At 35.3% G+C, this 23241-nt stretch overlaps 3 protein-coding genes across 3 annotated transcripts in view; all 3 read left to right on the top strand.

Annotated features, from left to right (window-relative positions):
- Nucleotides 1–23241, top strand: part of thoc6 (THO complex subunit 6) — a 140638-nt gene that overhangs the window by 29472 nt on the left and 87925 nt on the right. The window lies entirely within an intron of this gene.
- Nucleotides 11362–15682, top strand: LOC148954299 (uncharacterized). The gene is given in 3 exon segments (XM_089087241.1): nucleotides 11362–11408; nucleotides 12616–13122; nucleotides 14299–15682. Coding segments are annotated over 3 exon segments (1938 nt in total).
- LOC148954300 (uncharacterized) lies at nucleotides 13249–14209 on the top strand. The gene has a single exon (XM_089087242.1). The coding sequence runs from the start codon at nucleotides 13249–13251 to the stop codon at nucleotides 14137–14139; it is 891 nt and encodes a 296-aa protein (XP_088943368.1). The 3' UTR covers nucleotides 14140–14209.

Raw genomic sequence — 23241 nt, 5'->3', positions numbered from 1 at the left:
CGGGGGAGAAACGACTTGCCAGTTTTCCTTTCTTCGCCTTTTCTTTGCTCTTCATTTTGAGCCCTTACCGCAGACAGTCTTCCACTCAAGGTTTTTTGGATTGGTCGGTCGTGAGACCACTAGAGAAAAGGAAACACGGGAAGCAGAAGGCAGCATCTTTCTCGACATTGTATTCTAAGAACTGGTAATCCTCATACCATCCCGGATGAAAACATCACTGTTTCATTTTTATATTGAAGGATCAACTGGGAGCCTCTCAGCTTTGATTGATTAAGACCACACGAAATAAGGTACTTTCTTTGGTTTTTGCTGGAAATTGGCTTCCTTATTCCTGGACCCTTGCGAACTATACTTTCAAAATCTTCACTGCAACTTTCGACAACAAATCCACTGATTGTTGAAATATTAAGAAGTTATTCAGTGAAAGTGATTGTTAACTCTTTACATAGCTCAAACACAGAAGATTATGTACATTGTATTTCCACCAAGTTATCTCTTTCATTCACCGTAAAATTTTCCTAGACAGTCTTAACAATGTCATGGGTACCAACAACTGATGATATAATGTATTCGAGATTGTAAAACATGTAAAAAATACGTTGTTGGGTCTTTGATCGGAAACGTCTTGCCCTATATTTCAGTTATAGTCAGAACATATTTTATCAACAGGCTAAATACCCGTATTGGAACCTGATTTCACTGATAACGTTCAGCTTGTTGTCTGCTAGAACAGCCCACACGAGCAGTGGCGTGGTCGGCTAAAATTTCTGTACCAGTAGGCATCTCAATGTAATATTTTTATAGTACAAGGAGAAACACTTAACTACCACAAGGTATTGAACGCATATTATGCATTTAGCGTTTAATATACTATAAGGAAGCTAAAGGGACAATTCTAATTGAATGAATAAAATTGAAAAAGTAAAATTCTTTTTATAAAATAAAATTGAAATAGTAAAATTTGAATAGTGTGATATGTATTTTCATTATAGTGCTGTAATAACTGGACAAGAGAACATTTGTAATATAATTCACTTTCAGTGAAGCGCCAATGACGCAGTAGGCTTTAGATTTTTAAAGTTATGAAAGGAGGCAGTAGCTAAATTCTTGTTTGTAGTGAAACTAAATTTTTCGTGAACGGTCTTGGGAAGAAATAAGGTTAAACTAAATATTTAATATATAATGATGTCAACTGCTGAAAAGCCAATCAGTTCAAAGTTTGATTTTGCTGTAATTTCCTTTTTTATTTTCAATGTTGTTATAAGTATGTAAGAAAATGTTTGTAATAAAGCGCCATTTTTTGTAAAGTGCCAATGAAGCAGAAGCTTTTAGACTTTTACAGTTAGGGAAGGAGGCAGTACCCATACTCTTCTTTAAATTGATTTTTGTTCGTTTTAATCTTGATTCACATATTTTAATTAAAGCTTTATTCGTTTTAAGGTTTATTTATTCATTTATGTTAGTAAATGTTGTATGTCTGTTTGCTATGATTGTTTATTTAGTCTATGTTCGTTTTGGGTTTCATTTATGAAACAATATTAAAATTTTTTTGTTCGCTTTAAGCTTGATTTGTATATTCGATTTTAGCTGAATTCGTTTCAAGATTTATCTATTACTTTATATTAGTACAACAAAAGAAAAATACAAAATCAATACGAAACCTGAAAAATGGATAAGAAAGAACAATGCAAGAAGTGATAAGAAAACTAGAAACGATATTAAAAAAAGGAAAACCAAAAACAATTGACCCCCCCCCCTTCACGCACAAAAAAAAAGCAAACCAAATGTATTTAAGCTACTCCAACCACATCCAGGTAATAAGAATCCACCCCAATGTATGTTAGATTTAATTACTTTTAGCTTTATTGACGTGCAATTCTGATTTTCCCCTTCTCTTCTTCACTTGATTAGTTGCAATTCATTTTTTTCTTATTGCTAGACGTTTCTGTTCTCTTCTGGTTTTTATCGGCATTGAGCATGCCTCGATTGACGCATCTTAAGATATTAGCGGTCTTTTTTTATCTTTCCTTGTCCTTTTTCGGTGGACAGCGTTTACAACCCCCCCCCCAACGGTAAATGCCCCCTCCCCCTAAAAAAAAAACACACAGATAAAATACCCCCCCCCTCCGAAAATTCTTGCAATCCGTGTTGATCGACGGGGTGACATGAAAATTACCGTAAAGAGCCGGAGGCACACGTTGGGAATAATTTCCTATCTAATTTCGTTTCGTTCAAAGTTTTAACCTTCCTCATTACTTTTGTCCCGTGCAAAACTTACCTCCCGACTTAAATGAGTTATCATTGAGTCTTCACAGGCACTCCTGTCCTACGGAAAAAAATTCTGGGTAGCCAAATCTTGCTTGTCGTTCTCAAACGTTGCATCCGTCTCAACCTCGTATTGTAATCAAGTTTTTTTTTTACTATCCTGTGTACACTTGCTTTGAAAGGGTCTCCTGGGGCTTCTTTTCTTTTAATTCTAATTACTTTTCCATTGTGTTCAGAAATTTCTTGCCTTCTTTTCCACTCGTAGTCAAAGTTTTACCGACAATCCGACAATACGTGAGCATAAACAGATTTTAAGGCCAGATGATAGGCTTCCAGACCAGTCCCTTTAAACCTGGATTAATTTAAACGACTGTTTAAATCTGAGATAATTTTAAAGAAAAATTAAACGATAAAATGAAACAACTCTATTCTATTTACGTGCAAATTCAGTTTTCGGTATCTACGACTGAAGCTAAGCAAGACTAAAATTAACCATTTCTTTACAGAGAAGTTTGAATTTCCCAAAGTATTTTCAGGAGAAGGAAAATACTACGTATACTGTTTCTGACTGAATTGAGCATCTGGGAACTGGATAAGGGCAAAACAGACGATTTAAATGACATTTGAACGACTACATAGATACAAATCATAATCAAGCATAAGCAGGTTTTTAAGGCTTAAGTTGCTACCAGTCCGGTCCCCTTAAACCTGGTTTAATTTAAACGACTCTATTAAAAAACGACATCGGAAAATTAAAATTAAACGATAAAATAAAAATACTCTATTCTATTTACAAGCGAATTTGGTATTTAATTTTTACAATTGAAACTGAGTTTTGTCAAATCAGCCATTTCTTTACCGAGAACTTTGAAAATGCAAAAGAGTTTCACAGAGAAGGAAATAAATAGTCTTAGAATTTAGCACCTGGGACCTCAATGAGGTAAAAAAAACGAATTGTACGACTTCGCAAAAACCAGGGGGGTGAATCATACACCCCCCCCTTCGAGACACCCTTGTTTTTATGCCATCTTTTGTTATTATAGGACTTCTTCTTCCATAGCCAACGGTAATACAACTTTACCTAGAAAAATACTGGATCTAGAACTTTCTAAATTAGGTCTAGAATTGGACAAACGTAATGGTTTGACCATTACATTTGGCAAGTGTGGCAAGCCAAAATGGAATCACTCTGTTGTTATTATAGGTATTTGGTTTGAATTTGAGTTGGTTAGACTATCAAACTTAAAAGAATATTAACATGATTTTAATTAGGTTCATAAAAAAACTAAAGTAAAAGGGTTGAGTTGAATGGAAATTGGATTACTTGTAACTTCATTGAATGGGATCGGAATTAAACGAGGGTTGACTTTAATGAGAGTTAAATTGAATGAAAGTGGAGTTGAAGTAGAGCTGAGACGACAAAGGGTTAATTGAATCGGGTAGAGTTGACTAAGACTTAAGTGTATGGGATGAAGGTGATAGGGTTGATAATAATGTGCTTAAGTTAAATGGAAGTTTAGTTGCATAAGGATTAAATTAATGGGATTAAATTCATTGGGGGTTCAGTAAAAGGTCTGAGTTGGACGGGGCTGTGTTATATGATTATACGTTTTAACTTTCCCTGTTCATATTGATCTTAGAAGTTTGAAAATATATTCTGTTTTTTTTTTCTGTTTCACGCAAATTCAATACAAAATTTTCAAAACTAATCGCCAATGTTGAGCAAAATTTTAATTCAGCAGTAGCAACTGGAAAATATGTGCGGTGGTGGTATGTCTTTGTTGGGTTGAAAAATTTCTTGGCGGCACAACGTCGAAAGCTGATCGATGTTTGTTCAATTATTAGCATTTTCCGCTTTCTGTTTTGAAAAATGAATTTGTATCAGGGCTTATCGGAAGTTCTTCTTCCTTCTAAGATTGAGTTCTTGGGATCCACAATTCCTTTTCAACTTCATTATTATGACCAAACCTCTGATACAATATGGACGACATGTCAGGCTTAACATCTCCCAAACATTTTTCAATCCGTATGATCAATGGGGAGATCATAAGTTGCCTGAGAATTGAATTGATAGAAAAAAAATAGAGAATTCATCGCAGAATATTTCCACGGCTAATTTATAAAACCATAAGGGATGCAATAACTATATTTTATCCCATCTCTAGATTTACTGGCCTTGTAATCTGTATTCCGCTTCTTTGACTACCCTATACTCTTTGAAAAGCTCGACTATCAAAAGAGGCGAATTGTAACTATGTTCTTTCACAATGTTTAGTCTGTGAGCCTAAGGCACATGCCAATCATGAAGTTCATATATTTTCTGCTGGGCTTTATTAAATTGACCAGACATCGAACTTGCATAGTCATAAGACTGGAAAGCAAGTTTATCCAGAAGAATTCATCTCGTTGACAATGTTCCTATAATACTTTCTAACATACCCTGACCGTTTTTTTCATTAGCCTCGCTAACATCATAGTTTCTTTCTAGGTGTCCCTTCTGAGTTGATATTACAGATTATGACCGCAAGGTGATCAGAATGTGAAGCATCGGGTATCGTAACCGCCATCAAAGAATAAAATTCTGAATCCTAGCCTACGTCGAGGATCTTCTCCCTAACTTCTGCTTAAAGAAAGTCAATGAAATCGTCCTGAGGAATTGTGCGTAATTAAGTAAATTTGTATGGTCTATATCGGGTATCAAGAGCTGCCACATATCTCGCTAGAAGTTGAACAATTTGAACAAAGTTGTCGTTTTGTTCTTCAGTTCTCTTAAAGCCAATCGATGTCTCGCTAGAGTCCTTGCAACGTTCAAAAAATTTTCAAAGGATCTTCTCCTTAACTTCTACTTAAAGAAAGTCAATGAAATCGTCCTGAGGAATTGTGCGTAATTAAGGAAATTTGTATGGTCTATATCGGGTATCAAGAGCTGCCACATATCTCGCTAGAAGTTGAACAATTTGAACAAAGTTGTCATTTTGTTCTTCAGTTCTCTTAAAGCCAATCGATGTCTCGCTAGAGTCCTTGCAACGTTCAAAAAATTTTCACGATTTTTCTATTTGTCTCTTGACATTTTGTTTGCTATTCAGACTTCTCTATTCAGAAGCCTGAAAATTCTTAAGTCTTTTCAATAGATGGAAAATGCAACATAAAGTGTCTCTAACTGAATTGAGCACCTAGAAACTGGATGAGGCAAAAATAAACGACTTAAATGACTTCATAAAACGTAGGGGCTAGTTCTTAATGACCAGACAAAAACAAATCGTACGCGAGCATAAGCAGGTTTTCGATGCATGAACTGCTACCTGTCCTGTCCCTTTAAACCTGGTTTAATTTTAACGACTGTATTTAAAAATAAAATTAAAAACTTAAAATTAAACGAATCCATTCTATTTTTATGCGAATTCAGTTTTTGGTATCTACGACTAAAGCCAAGTTTTGTCAAATCAGCTATTTCTTTACCTAGAAATTTGAAAATGCAAAAGTCTTTACAGGAGAAGGAAACGCAACATAGACAGTTTCAAAATTGAACACCTAGGACCTCAATGAGCTCCAAATAAATGACTTGTAAGACTTCACGAAAGCAAGGGAGTGATTCACCCCCCCCCTCTCGAGCCACCCCTGGTCTCCTTGAATTTTAATGGACTATAGGTGAAACTAGCCTAGCTTTATTGAATAGCGAAACTGTATTTTTAGGTGCCAGTGATCGGTAAACTATTAAATTGTAACATTAACAGGTAGTTTCGATTTTTTTCAATCGTTGGAGGGAAAAGGTGTGGTATTTTAATCAATATAACAGACTATTGGTGGAAACAAGGGCATCAATTGACAACATGTATGGGGAAGTAGGCAACATACAATTTTTAAAGTCTAGCACATAATTTTTTTCTTTCATTGACTTTCTTAAATAAAAATTTCAAATCTTTGCTTAATCCTAAACGTTATTTTGGGAATAAACATGAAAAAATTCAAGCAAAATCCTGTAACCTATGCTTCTTAACTTAGGCCACTTAAGGCAATGTTAATCCGGCATAATAACCTAACCCCCATTCCACTAAACCACATGAAACTCAATTCTATGCAGATAAAGCCCAAGGCAGGATCTAGGGGAGGGGCTAGAGGGGGCAAGTGCCCCGGGTAGCACGCACAAGGGGTGGCAATAAAAGCTCAAATTTTTAGGCAAAAATGTAATATTGACAGTATAGATGATGCGGCACAGCTCTGATGAAGCCCATGCGAGGCTACTTTTTTTTCAGCCAAATTTAAATCATTTTACTATTCTTTTAAATTGGATAATCTAGACAGCTAAGTTTCAATATTAGAATGTCCATTTAAGTTAGTATGTTTAATGAATTATCTAGCGAAAATTTTTGGTAGCGAAATGAATTCAAAGAAAATAACACTTTGAACAAGAGCAAATGATAGAACAGGGTTGCCACCGTCAGTAGGATTTTACTAGATCTAATAAAAAAAAAATCTAGTAAATTTAGAGGATCTAGTAAATTTTCCGAAATCTAATAAAAACTAGTAAAAAGTCATGATTTATAGTAAACAAAACTTTTTTTTATTTTCAATGAATTCAGGGAAAAAAATTCTCGTAAATATATGACAACTTACAATTTTTGCTTGTCTGTCTCTTAAAGAGACAGACAAGCAGTCACCTATTTTCATAAACAGACACTTTACTTCCGGTGTCTAAAGGTCGACAAAATTATCTTTCTGTGTATCAAATCTTACCAACTAAAAATGAAGCTGTAATGACACTTGGATTTCTGATGATTGGGAATCTATTGGAATCATAACAAAAGCCACCCAAAACAAAAACCACCCATGGTGATTAGGTGAATCTCCTCAGTCTGAAAATTTTTATTGAAGAAAAAGGAGCCTGCTGAGAGAAATTAAAGTAAGTAGAAAAGTAACATTATATATATATATATATATATATATATATAATATATATATATATATATATATATATATATATATATATATATATATATATATATATATATATATATATACGTGTTAAGAAACAGTTATCACTCCATAATATGCCAAAAAATTGTTACCAAACTTTGAAAGCAGTAAAAGTTGTCTTTTTTTCAGAATTGCATAAAATGATTCATTTTACTTGTAGATAGAAAGTTTATCATCCTTTCATCCTAGGGTAGAACTAATGTAAATAGTAATATTTGTGGGTAGGGTCAATAGCGGGTGGGGAACTCGTAATTGAGTCAAGGTTTAAAGCTATGATATAGGTTTGATACATTTATTGTTGTCAGATATTAAATAATCGTCTCTTAACTAAAATGGCTCTTAACGTTGAGTCTCTTAACTAAAATGGCTGCTGACCACTGTGTTAGGTGAATGCCGTGAACTTGAGTGCTTCTTCTCTTCTGAATGAGATGACATATGGTTTCAGTCAGCACAGGGGTGGATCCAGGATTTTTTAGGAGGGGGGGCAAAATAGGTTTATCCGATAAACTTGAGTTATGAGCAAGTTTAATTAATGCAAACTTGAGTTTGCGTTAATTAAACGGAGGAAAACGATCACGGAGGAAAACGATTCTCCGTCACGTTTTACAGTTGGACCTCGAAAATCCGTGCAAATTTTGGAAAGCTTTGTCCCTTTTTAAAGACGCTGCTGGAAATGAACTCTTTCCATACTTTCCAAAGTACTTTCTGACTCTCTGCAGCTTGCCCCATTCGAGTACTGGAGCAGAGAGACAGTTCTCAATTTTGTCCGTCGTAAAAACTGAAAATCGGAATAAGCTAAATATCTCGACTGTTTCGGCCCTTATGAAAACAAAGCAACTTGACCTCAGGTCGTCAAGTGGAGTCCATGACAGGGTGATCCCCATCGATTTGACTCGGGCTACCAAGAAATGGAAACAGGTGGATCCCTTGAGTCAGAATTCGACACTAGTCGATGCTTTAAATTCGGACGAGGACGAGGACGAGTAAAGCCTTTTAAGTGCGACTTTTTTAATTATGACTACATGTTTTTCTTTTTACCATTAAATCTGTATGATTCACCTGACCTGAAGACTATTGTCAAAATGGTATTTTTTAAACTAATTATTGTATGTTATATAAGTTTTCTTTTTCTTGGCAGCCCTAGTCCAATTTGAGGTGTACTTTTTAACTTACATAATTTTACAACTAAACCGGTAGCCGATTACGTCGTTTCCTGTTTGAAGTGACATAAATTAAATTGGTTTTTGATTCCCTAGAATAGGGAATCGATCGAGAAAGAATCTAGAAAAAATCAGTTAAAAAAAAAATCATAAATTAATTGCTTTAAAATCTGCCAGACATCTTTGTAAGCAGCATATCCCAAATTTAAAGACCAGCCCAATTAGTGTTTTAAAACTGGCAAATTTTCTCCTAAAAATTTAAAATTGAAGGGTTTAGATTTCAAACCTAAAAACAGAAACTGGGGGACAATTTTCAAAAGCCGTCACTTTCAAACACACCTCAGATTCTTAGCACTTCATCGCCTGAATTGCTTCGTGATGAGTTGTAGCTGTTTGTCTTCGTTGATTGTTGTTTACTTTTTCAATATATCTGAATTCTATGACCTGAAGAACATTGATAAATTTAAAGCCGGGCTTCACCAGCAAAATTTCCAGAATCCAAGATTCCATGAATTGGCCTAGAGGCTACCTTTAATACCTGATGTTTAAGAATCTTAAAATAATTTTCAACGGAAGAGTTTGTTAATCTGTCTTTACCGATAAGCCCTTCACCATTGGAATTGATCATCACAGCTGTCGACAATGGACACAGATTTACAATTAGCCGTTTAGCTCTTTGGAAGACATAGTCACTTTTGTATTCGTTCTTCTCTTGGTTGATGGGAAAAATAATGCTGTAAATTTCTTCACTCGAATCTTCTCTTCTTAAACCACATAAATCATGAACAAATTGATTCCTTTGGATCTTCGGCCCAGTTTGAGATAATTTATCAAGCTTAGCGTAGTACTGACTGAAATCTGCGTTAAGTGTTTCATCGATTAATGCTTCCTTTTTCTGTATTACTTCAGAAACGTCCCTCAAATACAGTTTTGGCTTTGGTGTTATATAATCTTCTTGTAAAATATATGCAAGACGAACCCACCAGTATTTAACTCTTTTAAGGTTCTTTTGCTGCAAAATACGAACAATGGTAAAAATTACAAGCTCAGAATTGTCTCTTTTCTTGCAAGATGTCTCTTTTCTTACAAAAGCACTTGTAAATTTAACTACATGTGCACCACATAATACTAGCCTGGTGATAGACGTGAATGATGGAGCCGTGATTTGCGTAAATAAAAATTTGAAACACTTTTATAAATATTAATCTAAACTCAATCTGTTTCATTCTAAAAGGAGGCCAAAAATTGTGGCCCAAGAAAAATCATTTAAACATATGGGTAACTGAAGTCTGGTTAAGTTCCGAAGTTTATTCATGTAAAAAGCCATAATATAGTATATCTCTACCTTATAAGGGCTGCTTAGTATACAATCAGAATAATAATTCTCTTTAATTCTTTATCCGGTTTAGTGTGAGACAATTCTGTACAATACTAGTATTGTTTACACATATTGACTATTATTGACACTACTCACAGTATCATAAAGATTCAGAACTAAATTTTTCATTTTCTTTAGCTCAAGTCCTGCCAGTCTCAATTATTTTTCAGGGCACAAAAAAAGTCTAAAAGGACGACTGGATAGTTGTTGCATAGAACCTGGAAAATCTGATCCATATTTTCACTTTTTGGGGATTTAGTTGCTATTACGTAAGTCTTGGCTTGAATTTCAAGTGACGCAAAAGTGTCAAAATGTTTTCTCGCTTTTGAATTTGCTTCGTGAAGTGCTTTTGTGTAAGCTTTTATTGAAGGTGGGAGTACAAGCTGGTCATATTCATCAACACTGTCAATAATAGTACATTTGTCCTTATATAATGTACTATAAACACCCTCAACTTGCCTTTCTTTTTGTTTGTCGCTACGGTTACCCCTCCTGTTGGTTTTAATTCAAACTCTAAAAACTTTTCGACTCTGTAATCACCTGATTCATTTTTATTTATTTTTAAAAAATAGGAAGCAGAGCATCCCTTTACATTGCACCTACCACGAGCAGTTGTATACCTTTCACGCTTATGAACACTTTTAAAAGATATAATGCAAAAGATACCGTTATCCTTGAGCACGTTTTTTATGACTGACGTCCAATCCCTTGCTTTTATTTGCCCGTCACTTCCCAGTGCGCGATGCCATTTCGTCTTTTCCAAAGAGATACGGTAGATTTGCCCCTAGAAAAAAAGTAAGAAGAATATAAGAAAAACACTTACATCAAACAGTTCGTGATACTGAACAATAAGTAAGGACCAATTTCTTTCTATACTATCTAAAACTTGAAAAATTAAAAATATTTGTATGAATAATGTTTTTTGGTGGTATCTCAAAAGTGTTCTTAAGGCTAATCGTCTTTATTAGTGGCTAATGCTATTTTCCCTATGCTAGGAAATTGGGAATAACTGCTGCGATATAAGTGATTTTGCGCTGATTTTTTTTTTGACGACTCCCGAGTTAGAAAGTAAAATAATGTTGGTTTCACTTTTTATATATATTTGTTATCTTTTGTCGAAAAAAAGTAAACAAGTTATTTTAGTTTGTTGAATAAAAATTTAGTAGATGGGAAATGAAAGTAGATATTTTTTCAGTTGATTCTACTGGTATTTAAAAAAAAAAAATGTTGGTTACAGAATTATTAATTTTTTTTTTTTTTGGTGCAAAAAATAATTTTTAGTTTTCATTATTTTCTTGCTATAAGGCATTAAATCTGCTCCAAAGGCTAGAATTTTGGACAGTATGCAGATTTTATAATCTACAATGATTACAGAAAGTATCTGATGTCCATCACAAACTAAATATAAAAGAAAAAAAATAAAAATAAAAAAATTGGTCGATTTTTACTTTGTTTACCCACTGTTTGCCGCTTAGTAGCGTTATTTCGTCCGCCAATAGGAAAAAAGCCCGCAATTCTGATTGGACTCTGTTCTATATATCATTATGACTTTCGGAAAGAAACTGTCAAAATGACGTTTGAGCCATGAGGAAGAAAAATGTAAACAGAAGGTGGCTGAATTTAAAATACCGGTAAGTAAATATTACATATACTATGTTCATTCCATCCAGTCCAGAAGCTTTTAAAATTGCTTCCGATGGGTTCTGGGTTTAAATCCCGTTCAATCTAAAATTTATGGAAAAAAACTTTTTTTTATATGTACAATGGTTAGGAGACAAATTTACATTAGGCTTCCCAGACACATACAATGCAATTTTCTGGAGGAGGATGCAGAAAAATCTTAGCAGCTCTATACAAACAATTAAAATTTCTGTTTCAGGTGTAAGGTTGTTTTATGATTTGGAGGAAGATTAACTACTTGCCTCCAGGATATCTAATAGAGGAAACAAACTTGCTTGAACGTTTTTTAGCTTTGTTTTTTGGGCGAGGAGGGGGAGTAGGGGGCCTTTCTAGCGCCTGGTTTCCAGCTATCAGACTTGTGAAGCTATGAAGAAGACATCCCAGGGCCTTGTCACTGGAGTTCTGGTATATAATGATATGCAATAAGCTTTACTTCGGGTTTTTTTTTATAGTAGTTTCTAAACGGAAAAAACAAAAATCTATCCCTGAGCTAAACGTGAGATTTGTAAAGTTATATCTATCCTTATGAGCTGTATAAAACAGAGCACTTCCAATAGATAATATGAAAATAAAAAATATTATGAAAGTGAAGAAAGCATAAAATATGAACTCGGGAGTTGTGAAGTGGAGACTTTGGATAAAATTGCCGAGGACCTGGAAGATGCAGCTAGACGGCATGATAATAAACTGTTGTATTGACATGTTAATAAATTAAGAGGGAGTAGTCAATCCGGATTTGTCCCAGTGTGGTCCAATCCCCCTTTCTAAGACTATAATGAGAGAAAGTTTGAGATGGCTAGGGCACGTTCTGCGGATGAGAGATGACAGACTGCTGAAGATTTTTTTCTTTTCGGCCAACCACATAGGGCTAAACGGAAAGCTGGTCGTCTGTGGTTGGAGTGGAATGATGTCATAAAGAAAGATTCAAGGGAAATGGGAACTTCCAAGGAGGGTGTAAAAAGGGGGCTTTGAATAGAATAAGATGGATTGGGAGCGTGTGTAGCTGTGTTGGCCTCAGGTGACTTAGTGCTGCGGTGAGTTGTTAACAGTAGTAGTGTTTCCAATACATCAATAATTACTTCCCTTATGTGTATATATGTTGTGAATGATGGGTTTATCAACCAGCATTCCTTTTTATGTTTCATTTTTTATTTTTAGGAAGGAACAGCTTGGAGAACAAAAAGATGATTTTTCAACCTCATCTGAAATTACAGAAGAACTTTCAGTAAATCCTAAACTAAACGAAGCACAGAATTTGGGAAGCGGTGGAGGTTCTTCTGGTATCGATGGGTCAGCAACATTTACCGATATTGACTTATCTGGAATTTCAGATGGAAATTGCATTGTAAATCTAAGATATTTCCTCATTGAATTAGCTTCTGTATTCACATACAAGATTAGTTGTTGACTATCATATGAAAATTTTATAATAAAACAATTAGAAAAGAAAGGCCTGCAAACTGAACTGAAAGTTAAATGTAAAAAGTGTAACTGGGAAAAGAGGATTAAAAATGAACCAGAATGTCCAGTAGCAAGTGTAAAAGAATATCTTTCAAGCTTTACTACAGAAAGTAAACAAGTTACTTTCTCAAAAAAAAAAGACTCAATTTTAAAAGGTTGCTTAAATTTGAAGGCCGTTTGGGGAGCCATGGGCACTGGAGGTGGTAGCTGTATCACCTTATTGTTGAATGGCTTGACCAAGGAGGCACAATTGTAGATCTCCTTCTAGCCTACTATAGAAAAGCCTTTGACTTGATACGCCATTATACTGCAGTGAACAATCTGAAGGTTATGGGAGCTTGCAGACATATTCTCTTATTAATAATAGATTTCTTACATGACCAACTACAGAGTGTATATGGTCTCTACCCGGGTGATACTGATTTGGAATGGTCTGAGCTTATGTGTGGTGCCCCACAAGGCACTAAACTTGCTGCCTTGTTGTTCTTGGCAGTGATCAACTTCGTCCTGGCTGATTTTGACGAACGGTTCAAATTCGTAGATGACCTTTCCACCCTCTTAAAATACCTCATTGAAAAGTCTCAAACCGTTCCCCAGTTCAGTGAATCATTTATCGACAACTTTAGAGACCAGTGTTCTGAAAACAGCCTCCAAATCAATGAAACGAAAACCAAAATTCTTCGATTTAACCCTCTCAAAAGGGATTTTCAGTGCCCCCCTCCACTATACCGAAGCGTATCGTCGGCAGTTATTCTCGGTGTTACGTTCAGCGTTGACTGTTCGTTTAGCCTCCACGTCCAAGAGGTAGTGAAAAAGGCGAACTGTGCCATGCGTACCCTTTTACTGATGCGAAGATTTGCTTTTTCAGTGCCGCAATTGAAAACAACCTACCTGACATATATTCGCCCAATATTAGAGTATGCGTGCCCTGTATGGGGTCCACAGGTTCAGAACACTGCCTATATGAGCGAAGTACTCGAATCAGTCCAGAAAAGAGCGGTGAAGGCCATACTGTCTGATCAGTACACTGATTACGAATCAGCACTGTCTCAACTAAATTTGGCGTCACTCCACGATCGCCGTTTTCAACTTATCTGTAAATTTGGCCAGTTTCTTCTGACAAGTGATAAACACAGAAATATATTACCCCCAATGCTGACAAAAAAAAGTAACTACAAGATCAAAAGCAACAAAGCTAGCCCAGCCCAAGTGTCGCACTAATCGCTTCAGCAATTCGTTTGTGCCTTTTTATGTTTCTGTCTACAATAAGTGACATGTGTATTAATTTTTTTGTGTCTTTGTTTACTTTGTAAATAATAGCGCGATTTAGTCGGGATTTAAAACCTGACAACGAAAGCTTTTATGTTAATAAATGATTCTGATTTCTACACTGTGTGAACTCTTTGGAGTGCTTGGAGTGAAGCCAATGTCGCAAATAGTTTATTCCCGTATTGAAAGACAGGTGGGTAGTGCTTGGATGAATAGTTTGTCGGAAATTTTGCGAGAAAATGGACGAGAGGCCTTACAATTAGCCATTCATGAAGATAGGTATAAAGAGGACTCATACTGGACAAAAGTGATGTGTGATGGAGGGTGGAATAAGCGTAGCAAAGGGCATGATTATTCAGCCAAAGGATGTGTTGCGGTTATCATAGATGCATTTACGAAAAAACTGTTATATGTTGGCATAAAAAACAAATACTGTTACATGTGTTTTTCTTCTGCAAACTCTAAAGTAAGTCCTAAAGACCATTTCTGCTTTCTGAACTATAACGGACATTCGAAGAGCATGGAAACAGACATTCTAGTTGAAGGCTTTCGTTCCAGTGAAAAGATGCATGGATTACAGTTTTTAGAGCTTATTGGTGACAGTGATTCAAGTGTTTTTTATAAGCTAAAACAGTGTGTCTCTTACGGTTCAAACATACGGAAAGATGAATGTGCCAATCACGTCACAAAGAACTATACAACGCATCTATATAACTTGTGCAAAAATAAGAAAGGTTTGTACACCAAATTTCTTCCCAGAGGAATTATCCAACAATTGACCAAAAATTTAAGGGGTTCGATCAAAATAAATTCCGAAAATAATGGAACAGCGCAAGAATTGAAGAACCTGTTAAAAAGAGGTTCGTACCATGTTTTTGGAAACCACACAAAATGCGATTCCGGTTGCCCTAAATTCAATAATGACAATAATGACAAAATAGAAAGTCGGTGGAATACTCTGCCCATGCACGTGTTTGAGGATGTTATGACAGGGGTTGAGGTTGTGTGTAGAAAATCAGAGCAGCTCCGAAATGACGCAACTACAAACTTAGCTGAAAGCTACATGTCAGTTGTTGCAAAGTTCATCGGGGGAAAGCAAATCAGCCGGTCTAAAGGAGGTTCATACCAAGCAAGAGTAAATGGAGCCAGCCTTGCTTGTAATTCAGGTCCGAAATGGCATCAATTAGCCTGGAAAAATATTTTTAGGTCCAGTCCTTCTTGCTTGACGAAAAAGTATTGCAAAAAAACAGCAGAACATCACTTAAGATCTAAAGGTAATTTGACAAGTTATTATGGTTCTCTTGGAGGAAATCATTTTGATAAGTTAAAAAACAGAAATGATAACTTTGGCGATCGGGACTATGGACCAAACTGCAATAAGCCAGTTATGACTCTTGATGAAAGAAGCTCAGTCAGACAAAAATATACTGAGCAAAATTTAAAATTGGATAGTGACAGCATTATCCGTTTGTTTTATAATACCAAGGGGCAATAAAAAAATAAGGAAAACTGGGTTGAAGAGAGATCTAGGAGAATAACGAGCAGTTATTTTCATAGAATTGCAACTAGAAAAAATAGCACTAGAGTTGCCCCAATTGTTAAGCAAATTTGAAATTTGGGACCTAGATGGTACTGTATGAAATTCAACTTAAATGTCATAAAGGGAGATGAAATAGGACTTAGTGTGCATCCACAGCATCAATATCTTTGTGTATCTGTAGATGGATTGCTCCCTGATGGCACACCTATAGAGATAAAAACTGTGCATAATATACCGGAATTCAAAACCATTTTTGATGCTGCTCAGTCCAAAAATCTAGTCAAAGGATTTTTTATTGAATTATCCAGTGAAGGTCTTCAGTTAAAAAAAAATCATAGGTATTTTTCCCATATACAAGGCCAACTCGAGATACTAGATAGAAAGATATGCCCCTTAATAGTTTTTAACTCCATTGATGACTGGGAAATAATTACAGTTCACCGGTCAAAAGAATACTGGGCGAAAGTATTTCCAAAGCTTGAAGCTTTCTGGAATGAATCCTTACTACCTGAAATTTTAGACTCGAGGTTGGTAAGGAATATGGAAATCAGAGAGCCTATGGTCTCAGAGGATATGAACACCAGAGAGCCAAGCTCGTCTCAAGAAACCAAAAGAGGGAGAAAAGAAGGTCAAGTCTGGTTGACGTGGACAACAAGAAAAATACACAGAAGGGATCGGGAGACAACGAAGAATCCACCAGTTATTCAGCGCATGAAAGCAGCGGTTTTGAAGAAATATTTTGGTCTGATTTGGAATAAATGAATCTTTGTGTTTGATGTATTTTATGTGATGCATTTTGATGTACTTGTATTTTTGATGTAATGTGACAGTGATGTGATTATTACGGCTCTTTAATTTTAATTAGTAAGTGTGTAATGTACATTCCCAGCTTGCTGTGATGATCAAAGTCGCGTCCTTTTACCAGGCTTGCCCCATATCCACCGTGCTTGGCATAGTTCCAACACTCTTGGCATAGCTCTCACAGGTCCGCCGTTCTTTGCACACTCCCACCACGCTTGGTAAGCACTGCCTGGTGTACATGATTTCAGAGAGTGGAAAGCCACTTGATATTCCATCTATTTCTTTCCACCATTTTCATTGTCACTTGTCTCATATTTGATGCTGTTGCTACAGTGAAGCAGGAGGTTGATTTACATCATCCTTGACTTTTTGCATGTGTTTCACAATTATTTATTTGTGATGTGATAGACAGGCTTTCATATATATCGATTTTCATTGTCACTTGTCTCGTATCCAAGGCTGTTGCTCCATTGAAGCAGCAGGCTGATTTACATTATCCTGGACATTTTCATGTAACCTTTGGCATAATTTTTTGTCTCTCGCAATATTTCTTCCAATATCTCCACTGTTACATATCTTTTAGCCACATATTTTTTTGTTCTTCACTTTAATTTTTGATTCGTCCTGATTTCCATTGTAGTGTGTCTTGTAACCGCATTTTTTGTACTTCACTTTTTTCCCTTGCTGTAAGTCTCGCTGCCGCTTATCTTTTAACCGCATATGTCTTTGTTCTTCAATTTAGTTCATCATTACTTTAGAATTTTTTTTCAGTGACCGCATCACTTTCGTTTTTGACTCGTTTCAATTACCACTGCTGCTTATCTTTTAACCACGCATTTCTTTATATTTCAGTTCCGTTTTTGAGTCGTTGTAATTTTCTCTGCCGTTTAACTATTAAAGCTTATTTCTTTTTTCTTCAATTTCGTTTTCGACTCATAATTGTCTTTTTTGCCAGCATTCTAACGACATATTTTTTTTATTCATTTTCTTTATCAATACATCAGATATTTTTTTGGAATACCCTTTGCCTTAGCTGCTTGGATTAGTCATGTCACATTTGATGATCTAGAATGTTCATTTTCACCGATTGCGGATTTACGTTTTTTAAGGTCGTCCTCTTGATCTTGTCTCATTTGATGCTCTAGTTTGTTCATTTTGAGCAATAGTTAATTTATGTTTATGTCCTTAAGATATTATCAAACTGCTGGAAATATCTTTTGTAAATAGAATCATTACATTTGATATTTTATACTTAGCCATGTTTTTGTGTATTTTTACATGCGCCATAGATACTAAAAATGAAAGAACAGCTCCTGACGCGGAAATGACGTATTTGTGCTTTTGAAATGTGTTCATAGATATGACATTATCATATGAATTCTTTTTTGAAATTAGGGCTCTTAAAAAATTTCTCAAACTTGTGACCCATCTGGATGTTTTTTTTTCAGGCAAAATATCACAGGGTTCCAATTTTAAAACAAAAATATGGAGCCGTCGTGGGGGAAAAATTTAAAAATACATACATGCATAAACAGATATATAAATCAGTATTTATTTTTTTACTTAATTTCTGATCATTTTTTAAATAATGCCAGAAAATCTGGCTAAATCTACACGGAAAAATCCCCTCCCCACGAAAATATCCTATAGACAATTAAATCCCAGTGAAAATTTAACCAGGACAATTACCCTCAACATCTCAGTGGGTAAAATTGAGTCATTAAAGCTAAAACAAGACATATAAAAATAATTTCGTACATGAATTACGGGAAAGTCCCCCATGATAAAATTTCCCCTTTAAAGTTCACCCCCCCCCCGAACTTCCTTCCACATGGAAAATTCTACCCTTGGAAAGTTATCCCAGCAGAAAATTCTCCCCTCCCCCATCCTAAAAATGTATGCATACTTCCCAGAAACAAATACTATACGTAAACAATGGGCAATTTTTTTAACTTAAAGACCTTTCCCAGGGGCTCTGGGGGTTATGTTAACTGCATAGGATATTTATTGGGCCTTTCAACTATGCTGAACAAAATGGCGCTTTCAAATATTGAATCGCCGGTTTTAGAAAAAAATGGGCGTGGGAGGGGTCTAGTTGCTCTCCAATCTTCTTGGTAACTTAAAAAGGGCACTAGAACTTTTAATTTCTGTTCGAGTGACCTCTCTCCCGACATTCTAGAATCACTGGGTAGATACGATCACCCCTGGAAAAAAAAAACAACAGGCATCTGTGATCATTCTTCTGGTAAAAAAATACGAAATTCCACATTTTTTCAGACAGGAGTTTGAAACGGAAAGGCGTAATAACATCCAACTGTCCGGACATCCAATGCCATAACATCCACAAAATCCATCATAACATTGACAAAATAATCCGTCAGAACCACCAACCGTCACAACATCCAAAATTTAAAACTATACTTTTTGGGGGTTTAATGGGGAAAAGGTACCTAGGTTAGGTTGGGTTACGTATTTAATATATGCTATGATTTACCCCACCCCTTTATTTGAAAATATAGATACGCATTTTGTTTCGAAATTGATATATAATTTTTACTCTTATATAAACTTACTTATTTCTTGTCCTATTTTTTAGGTTGTGGGTTCTGACGGATTTTCCTTTTGGATGTTATGACTTTTGATGCTTATGACGGTTATTCGAAGTGGTAGCACCCTGCTTGAAACCTTTAACAGTAGAATTCTCTAATATGCTGAATCTGATGGTGTCATTTTCATTAGGATTCTTTGACTTTTTGGGGTTGCTTCCCTCTTTTTCAAAAATCAGGCAATTTTTCTCAGGCTTGTAACCTTTGGTAGGTAACACAAAACTTAATAAAACTTTATATTTGTAATCAGCATAATAAGCCGATTCTTTTGATATCAAACACTTCATGGTAACAAACTGTAAGTAAGGATCAACCCGGCTCAATAGTAACCAAAACTCTAAAAACTGGAATTTTGATGCCCATAGATACATCAATAGAATCAAATTTTTATGCTGATTTCAAATATATAAGTTTTATTAAGTTTAGTTATATTCATCAAAAGTTACGCGCCTGAGAAAATTTGCCTTATTTTCGAAAAAAGAGGGGGAAATCCCCAAAAAGTCATAGAACTTTTCACGGATGAGTGTTTATTTGTTTTTTTTTTCTTTCTTTTTTTTTTATTTCCCCATGGGTGATCGTATCGATCCAGTAGTCCTAGAATATCGTAAGAGGGCTCATTTGAACGGAAATTAAAAGTTATAGCACCCTTTTTAAGTGACCAAAAAATTGGAGGGCAACTTGGCCCCCTCCCATGCTCATTCTTTTCCCAAAGTCACCCAATCAAAATTTTGAGATAGCAATTTTGTTTAGCATAGTCAAAAATCTAATAAATATTTCTTTTAGGATGACTTAATCCCACACAGTTCCCGGGGGAAGGGCTGGAAGTTATAAACTTTACCCATTGTCAAACAGTTCGTGGTAACGAACTGTAAGTAAGGAGCGACCCGGCTCAATAGTAACCGAAAGTATAAAAAACGGAATTTTGATACCAATAGATACTTCAGAAAAATCATATTTTTAAGCTGATTTCAAATATATATCAAAAGTTATGTATCTGAGAAAATTTTACTTATTTTAAAAAAAAGGGGAAAACAACACCTAAAAGTCGTAGAACTCAAATGAAAATCACACAATCAGATTCAGTGTATCAGAGAACCCTGCTATAGAGGTTTCAAGCTCCTATCTGCAAAAATGTGGAATTTTTTATTTTTGCCAGAAGAAAGATCACGGATGCGTGTTCATTTTTTTTTTCAGGGGTGATTGTATCAATCCAGTGGTCCTAGAATATCGTAAGAGGGCTCATCTGAACGGAAATTAAAAGTTCTAGTTCTCTTTTCAAGTGACCAAAAAATTGGAGGGCAACTTGGCCCCCTCCCATGCTCTTTTTTTTCCCAAAGTGATCCAATCAAGATTAATTTCATATGAAAAAAAATACAATTTTTAGTTCAGCAGTGGTTATATTTTCTTCTACATATCCTAACCTGCTCATCTAGTTTGATCTTCATAGAATCTAACGTGCTATTACTTTTGTTTTTCTCCTTTGATTAACAAAAAAGAACCCAGAACTGGATTAACAAAAAAGAACCCAGGTGTCAAAGACTAGTTATGTTTCTGTCAATAGTCTTATACCGGGTTTGCTATCGACGAGATACAAGCAGTGGCGTTACCAAGATCTGTAAGACCAGTTTCAAAAATTGAGCGGGAACAATAAAGACAATTACCCTTAATTAAAATAAATCTGTTTCTAAGAGCTGTACTTCATAACAATCTATTGGGATCTTCATTCCCAAATGTGCACACTTAACCTATATACCCTTACCGTAATACTTCATATATACCTTAAATCCTCTTTTAAAGTACCAAGGACACCAAAATGAAAACACATTTAGCCCTCTTAATCTATTTTAGGTCTATTCATACCTGAAAATCCGGGTTTCCTATGATTTTTTGTTTAGCTGCTATTAGCATTTTTAGTTTGAATAAATTCGCAAAACAGTGTTGTCAATAATAAAACAACGATAAACTTCGGAGCTGAATAATATCAGCGATAACTATTTCCTACGAATCCGACACTGTTTTTCATTTGTGAAAATTCAAATTTACAAAATCTGTTGATTGTTATATATATATTAGTGAAACTACATTTTGTGAAAAAATATGACCTCAAGTTCAGAAAGTGACTATTCTGATGTGTCAGAAAATATTTTGATGATGACCAAGCGCTAGATGGTATGCAAGATACCATTTCAGGATACTTGTTCCAGCTAGACCCCGACGCCGCGCCGGCGAATCGACCAAACGCCGCCGACGAGAAGCTTGGCGCCACCGAAGTGTCGTAATGCCAACGGCGCGCCGCCGCCGACAGAGGCGGCGGCGTTCGGTCGATTTCAAATTAATTTTGCGACAATTCTTTATTGCGTCAACCGCAAATTCAGAGCTTTTCCTTCTCGTGTGGTTTAGTATTTCGATTTTCCTGATTAGAAATCAAGCAAGGCTTGAACTATCCCCGAATTTTCGGGTATTTCCCCGAAAATCTATGCGTCACCCCGAAAAAAAATTTGGTTCCCCGAATCCCCCAAAACCACGCATTCACGGTGCCACCCCTAGCGATTTATCACCAGTGACTTTCCCTGCCAAATATTACTTGGCATACCATAATTATTCACTACTCTATTGTTCATTAATTTTAGTCTCTTTTGTTACTTTGCATAAAAAAGAGACAGATGCAATTGCAAATATTGCAATATACAAAGTTCTTCATATGTCGACAAAAAACAGGATCGTCTTTATGAAATGAGTTCAAATCATTTTGAATGCAGTTTCCCAATCGCTATTTCTTACATCGTTTATAGTCAAGAATTTTATTTTCAAACTGAATCCCAAAAAAAAACTTCTATTTTGACAAATTTAGCTATAGACTAAGCTATGTACAAGGCTTGGGAATTAAACATTTAATTGGAAGTTACCTAAAAAATATGATTCAAAAATAAATTGTAAACTATTGCCTATAGGAGGGGGGATAGGGGGCTATCATTTTTAAATGATAGTACCTCATTTTTTTTATTGAAAGTGGGGATGCCAAAAGGCTAATTATTTGTTTTCATTTAAAATGGAGACAGAAGAAAATGATATCAAATTCCCTAGGAAACCATTGAAATATTTTGATAGACCCAGGGCTCTCCATTAGGACTTGTTCATTGTCTTGGGTATTTTGTGATTTCTCATAGGCTACTGGCATAATTTGGTTTTTGTGTGCGCTCCCTTTTAATTGTATTCTTTGGATCTTATTGAATGCCATGGCAAATCTATGACTCAGTTTTCCAATAATTTGAGGTATATCCGAGTAATTTTGACATTTTTGTTGTTGTCTTTGTACCCCTTTACTCATACCCTCAATTTTTTTCAAGGAACACTAAGCTTTTTAACGTTATTTTCCATGTTTGTTTGAACCATATTGTGACCTATTTAATTATTAAGTAAATTGTTTTTCTAATGAAAGCTGAGACAGAATCCTATGACTGTGGTATCCAGAGGGGGGGGGAGGGAAGTAGTACATTTAAATGATAATATCTCGAAATTTTTTTTATTGAAAGCAGGGATCCCCAAAAATTATTTTTCTAATTTAAAGCAGAAACGGTATTTTATCAAGGTGGTATCCAGAGAGGTGGGGGGAGTAGTGAGCTATAATATTTAAATCATAATACCTCGATTTTTTTTAAAGAAGGGGTGCCAATAAGTTAAATATTTTTGTTATTTAAAGCACAGACGGTATCCTATCAAGATAGTATAGAAGAGGGGGGAGGGCATAGGGAGCTATTATATTTAAGTGATAGTACATTGATAGTACCTGTTTTTAATACAAGTTATCTTTTTAACAATCCAAAAGAGCAAAAAAAAAAACAATCAATATCAAAGTCACCCATTTCAACTGTTTTAAATGTGATAGGCAAAGGACATTATAAAAAAAATTAAGCTTCTAAGTTCAAAGCTATATTTAAAGTTTTCTGATTAGCCTAATTAAATATTAAGATGGCCTGGCCTAAAAAATAAGACACAGGTATAGTCAGAACTCCATTGCAAATCCATATATAGCTAAATTTATAAAGACTCCCCCCCCTCCCTCCCTCCCTCCATAATGGTGAAAAATATACCCTGAATTATAAATCA

Source organism: Artemia sp. Qi Xiang Cuo, chromosome 3 (assembly GCF_049724085.1).
Source record: "Artemia sp. Qi Xiang Cuo chromosome 3, ASM4972408v1, whole genome shotgun sequence".
NCBI lineage: Eukaryota > Metazoa > Arthropoda > Branchiopoda > Anostraca > Artemiidae > Artemia > Artemia sp. Qi Xiang Cuo.
Note: the sequence above shows the minus strand (reverse complement) of the source record. Positions and strands in the feature narration are given on the sequence as shown.

Bases quoted from the DNA above. Each gene is read 5' to 3' on its own strand.
- LOC148954300 (XM_089087242.1), top strand. From the start codon at position 13,249: ATGGGAGCTTGCAGACATATTCTCTTATTAATAATAGATTTCTTACAT.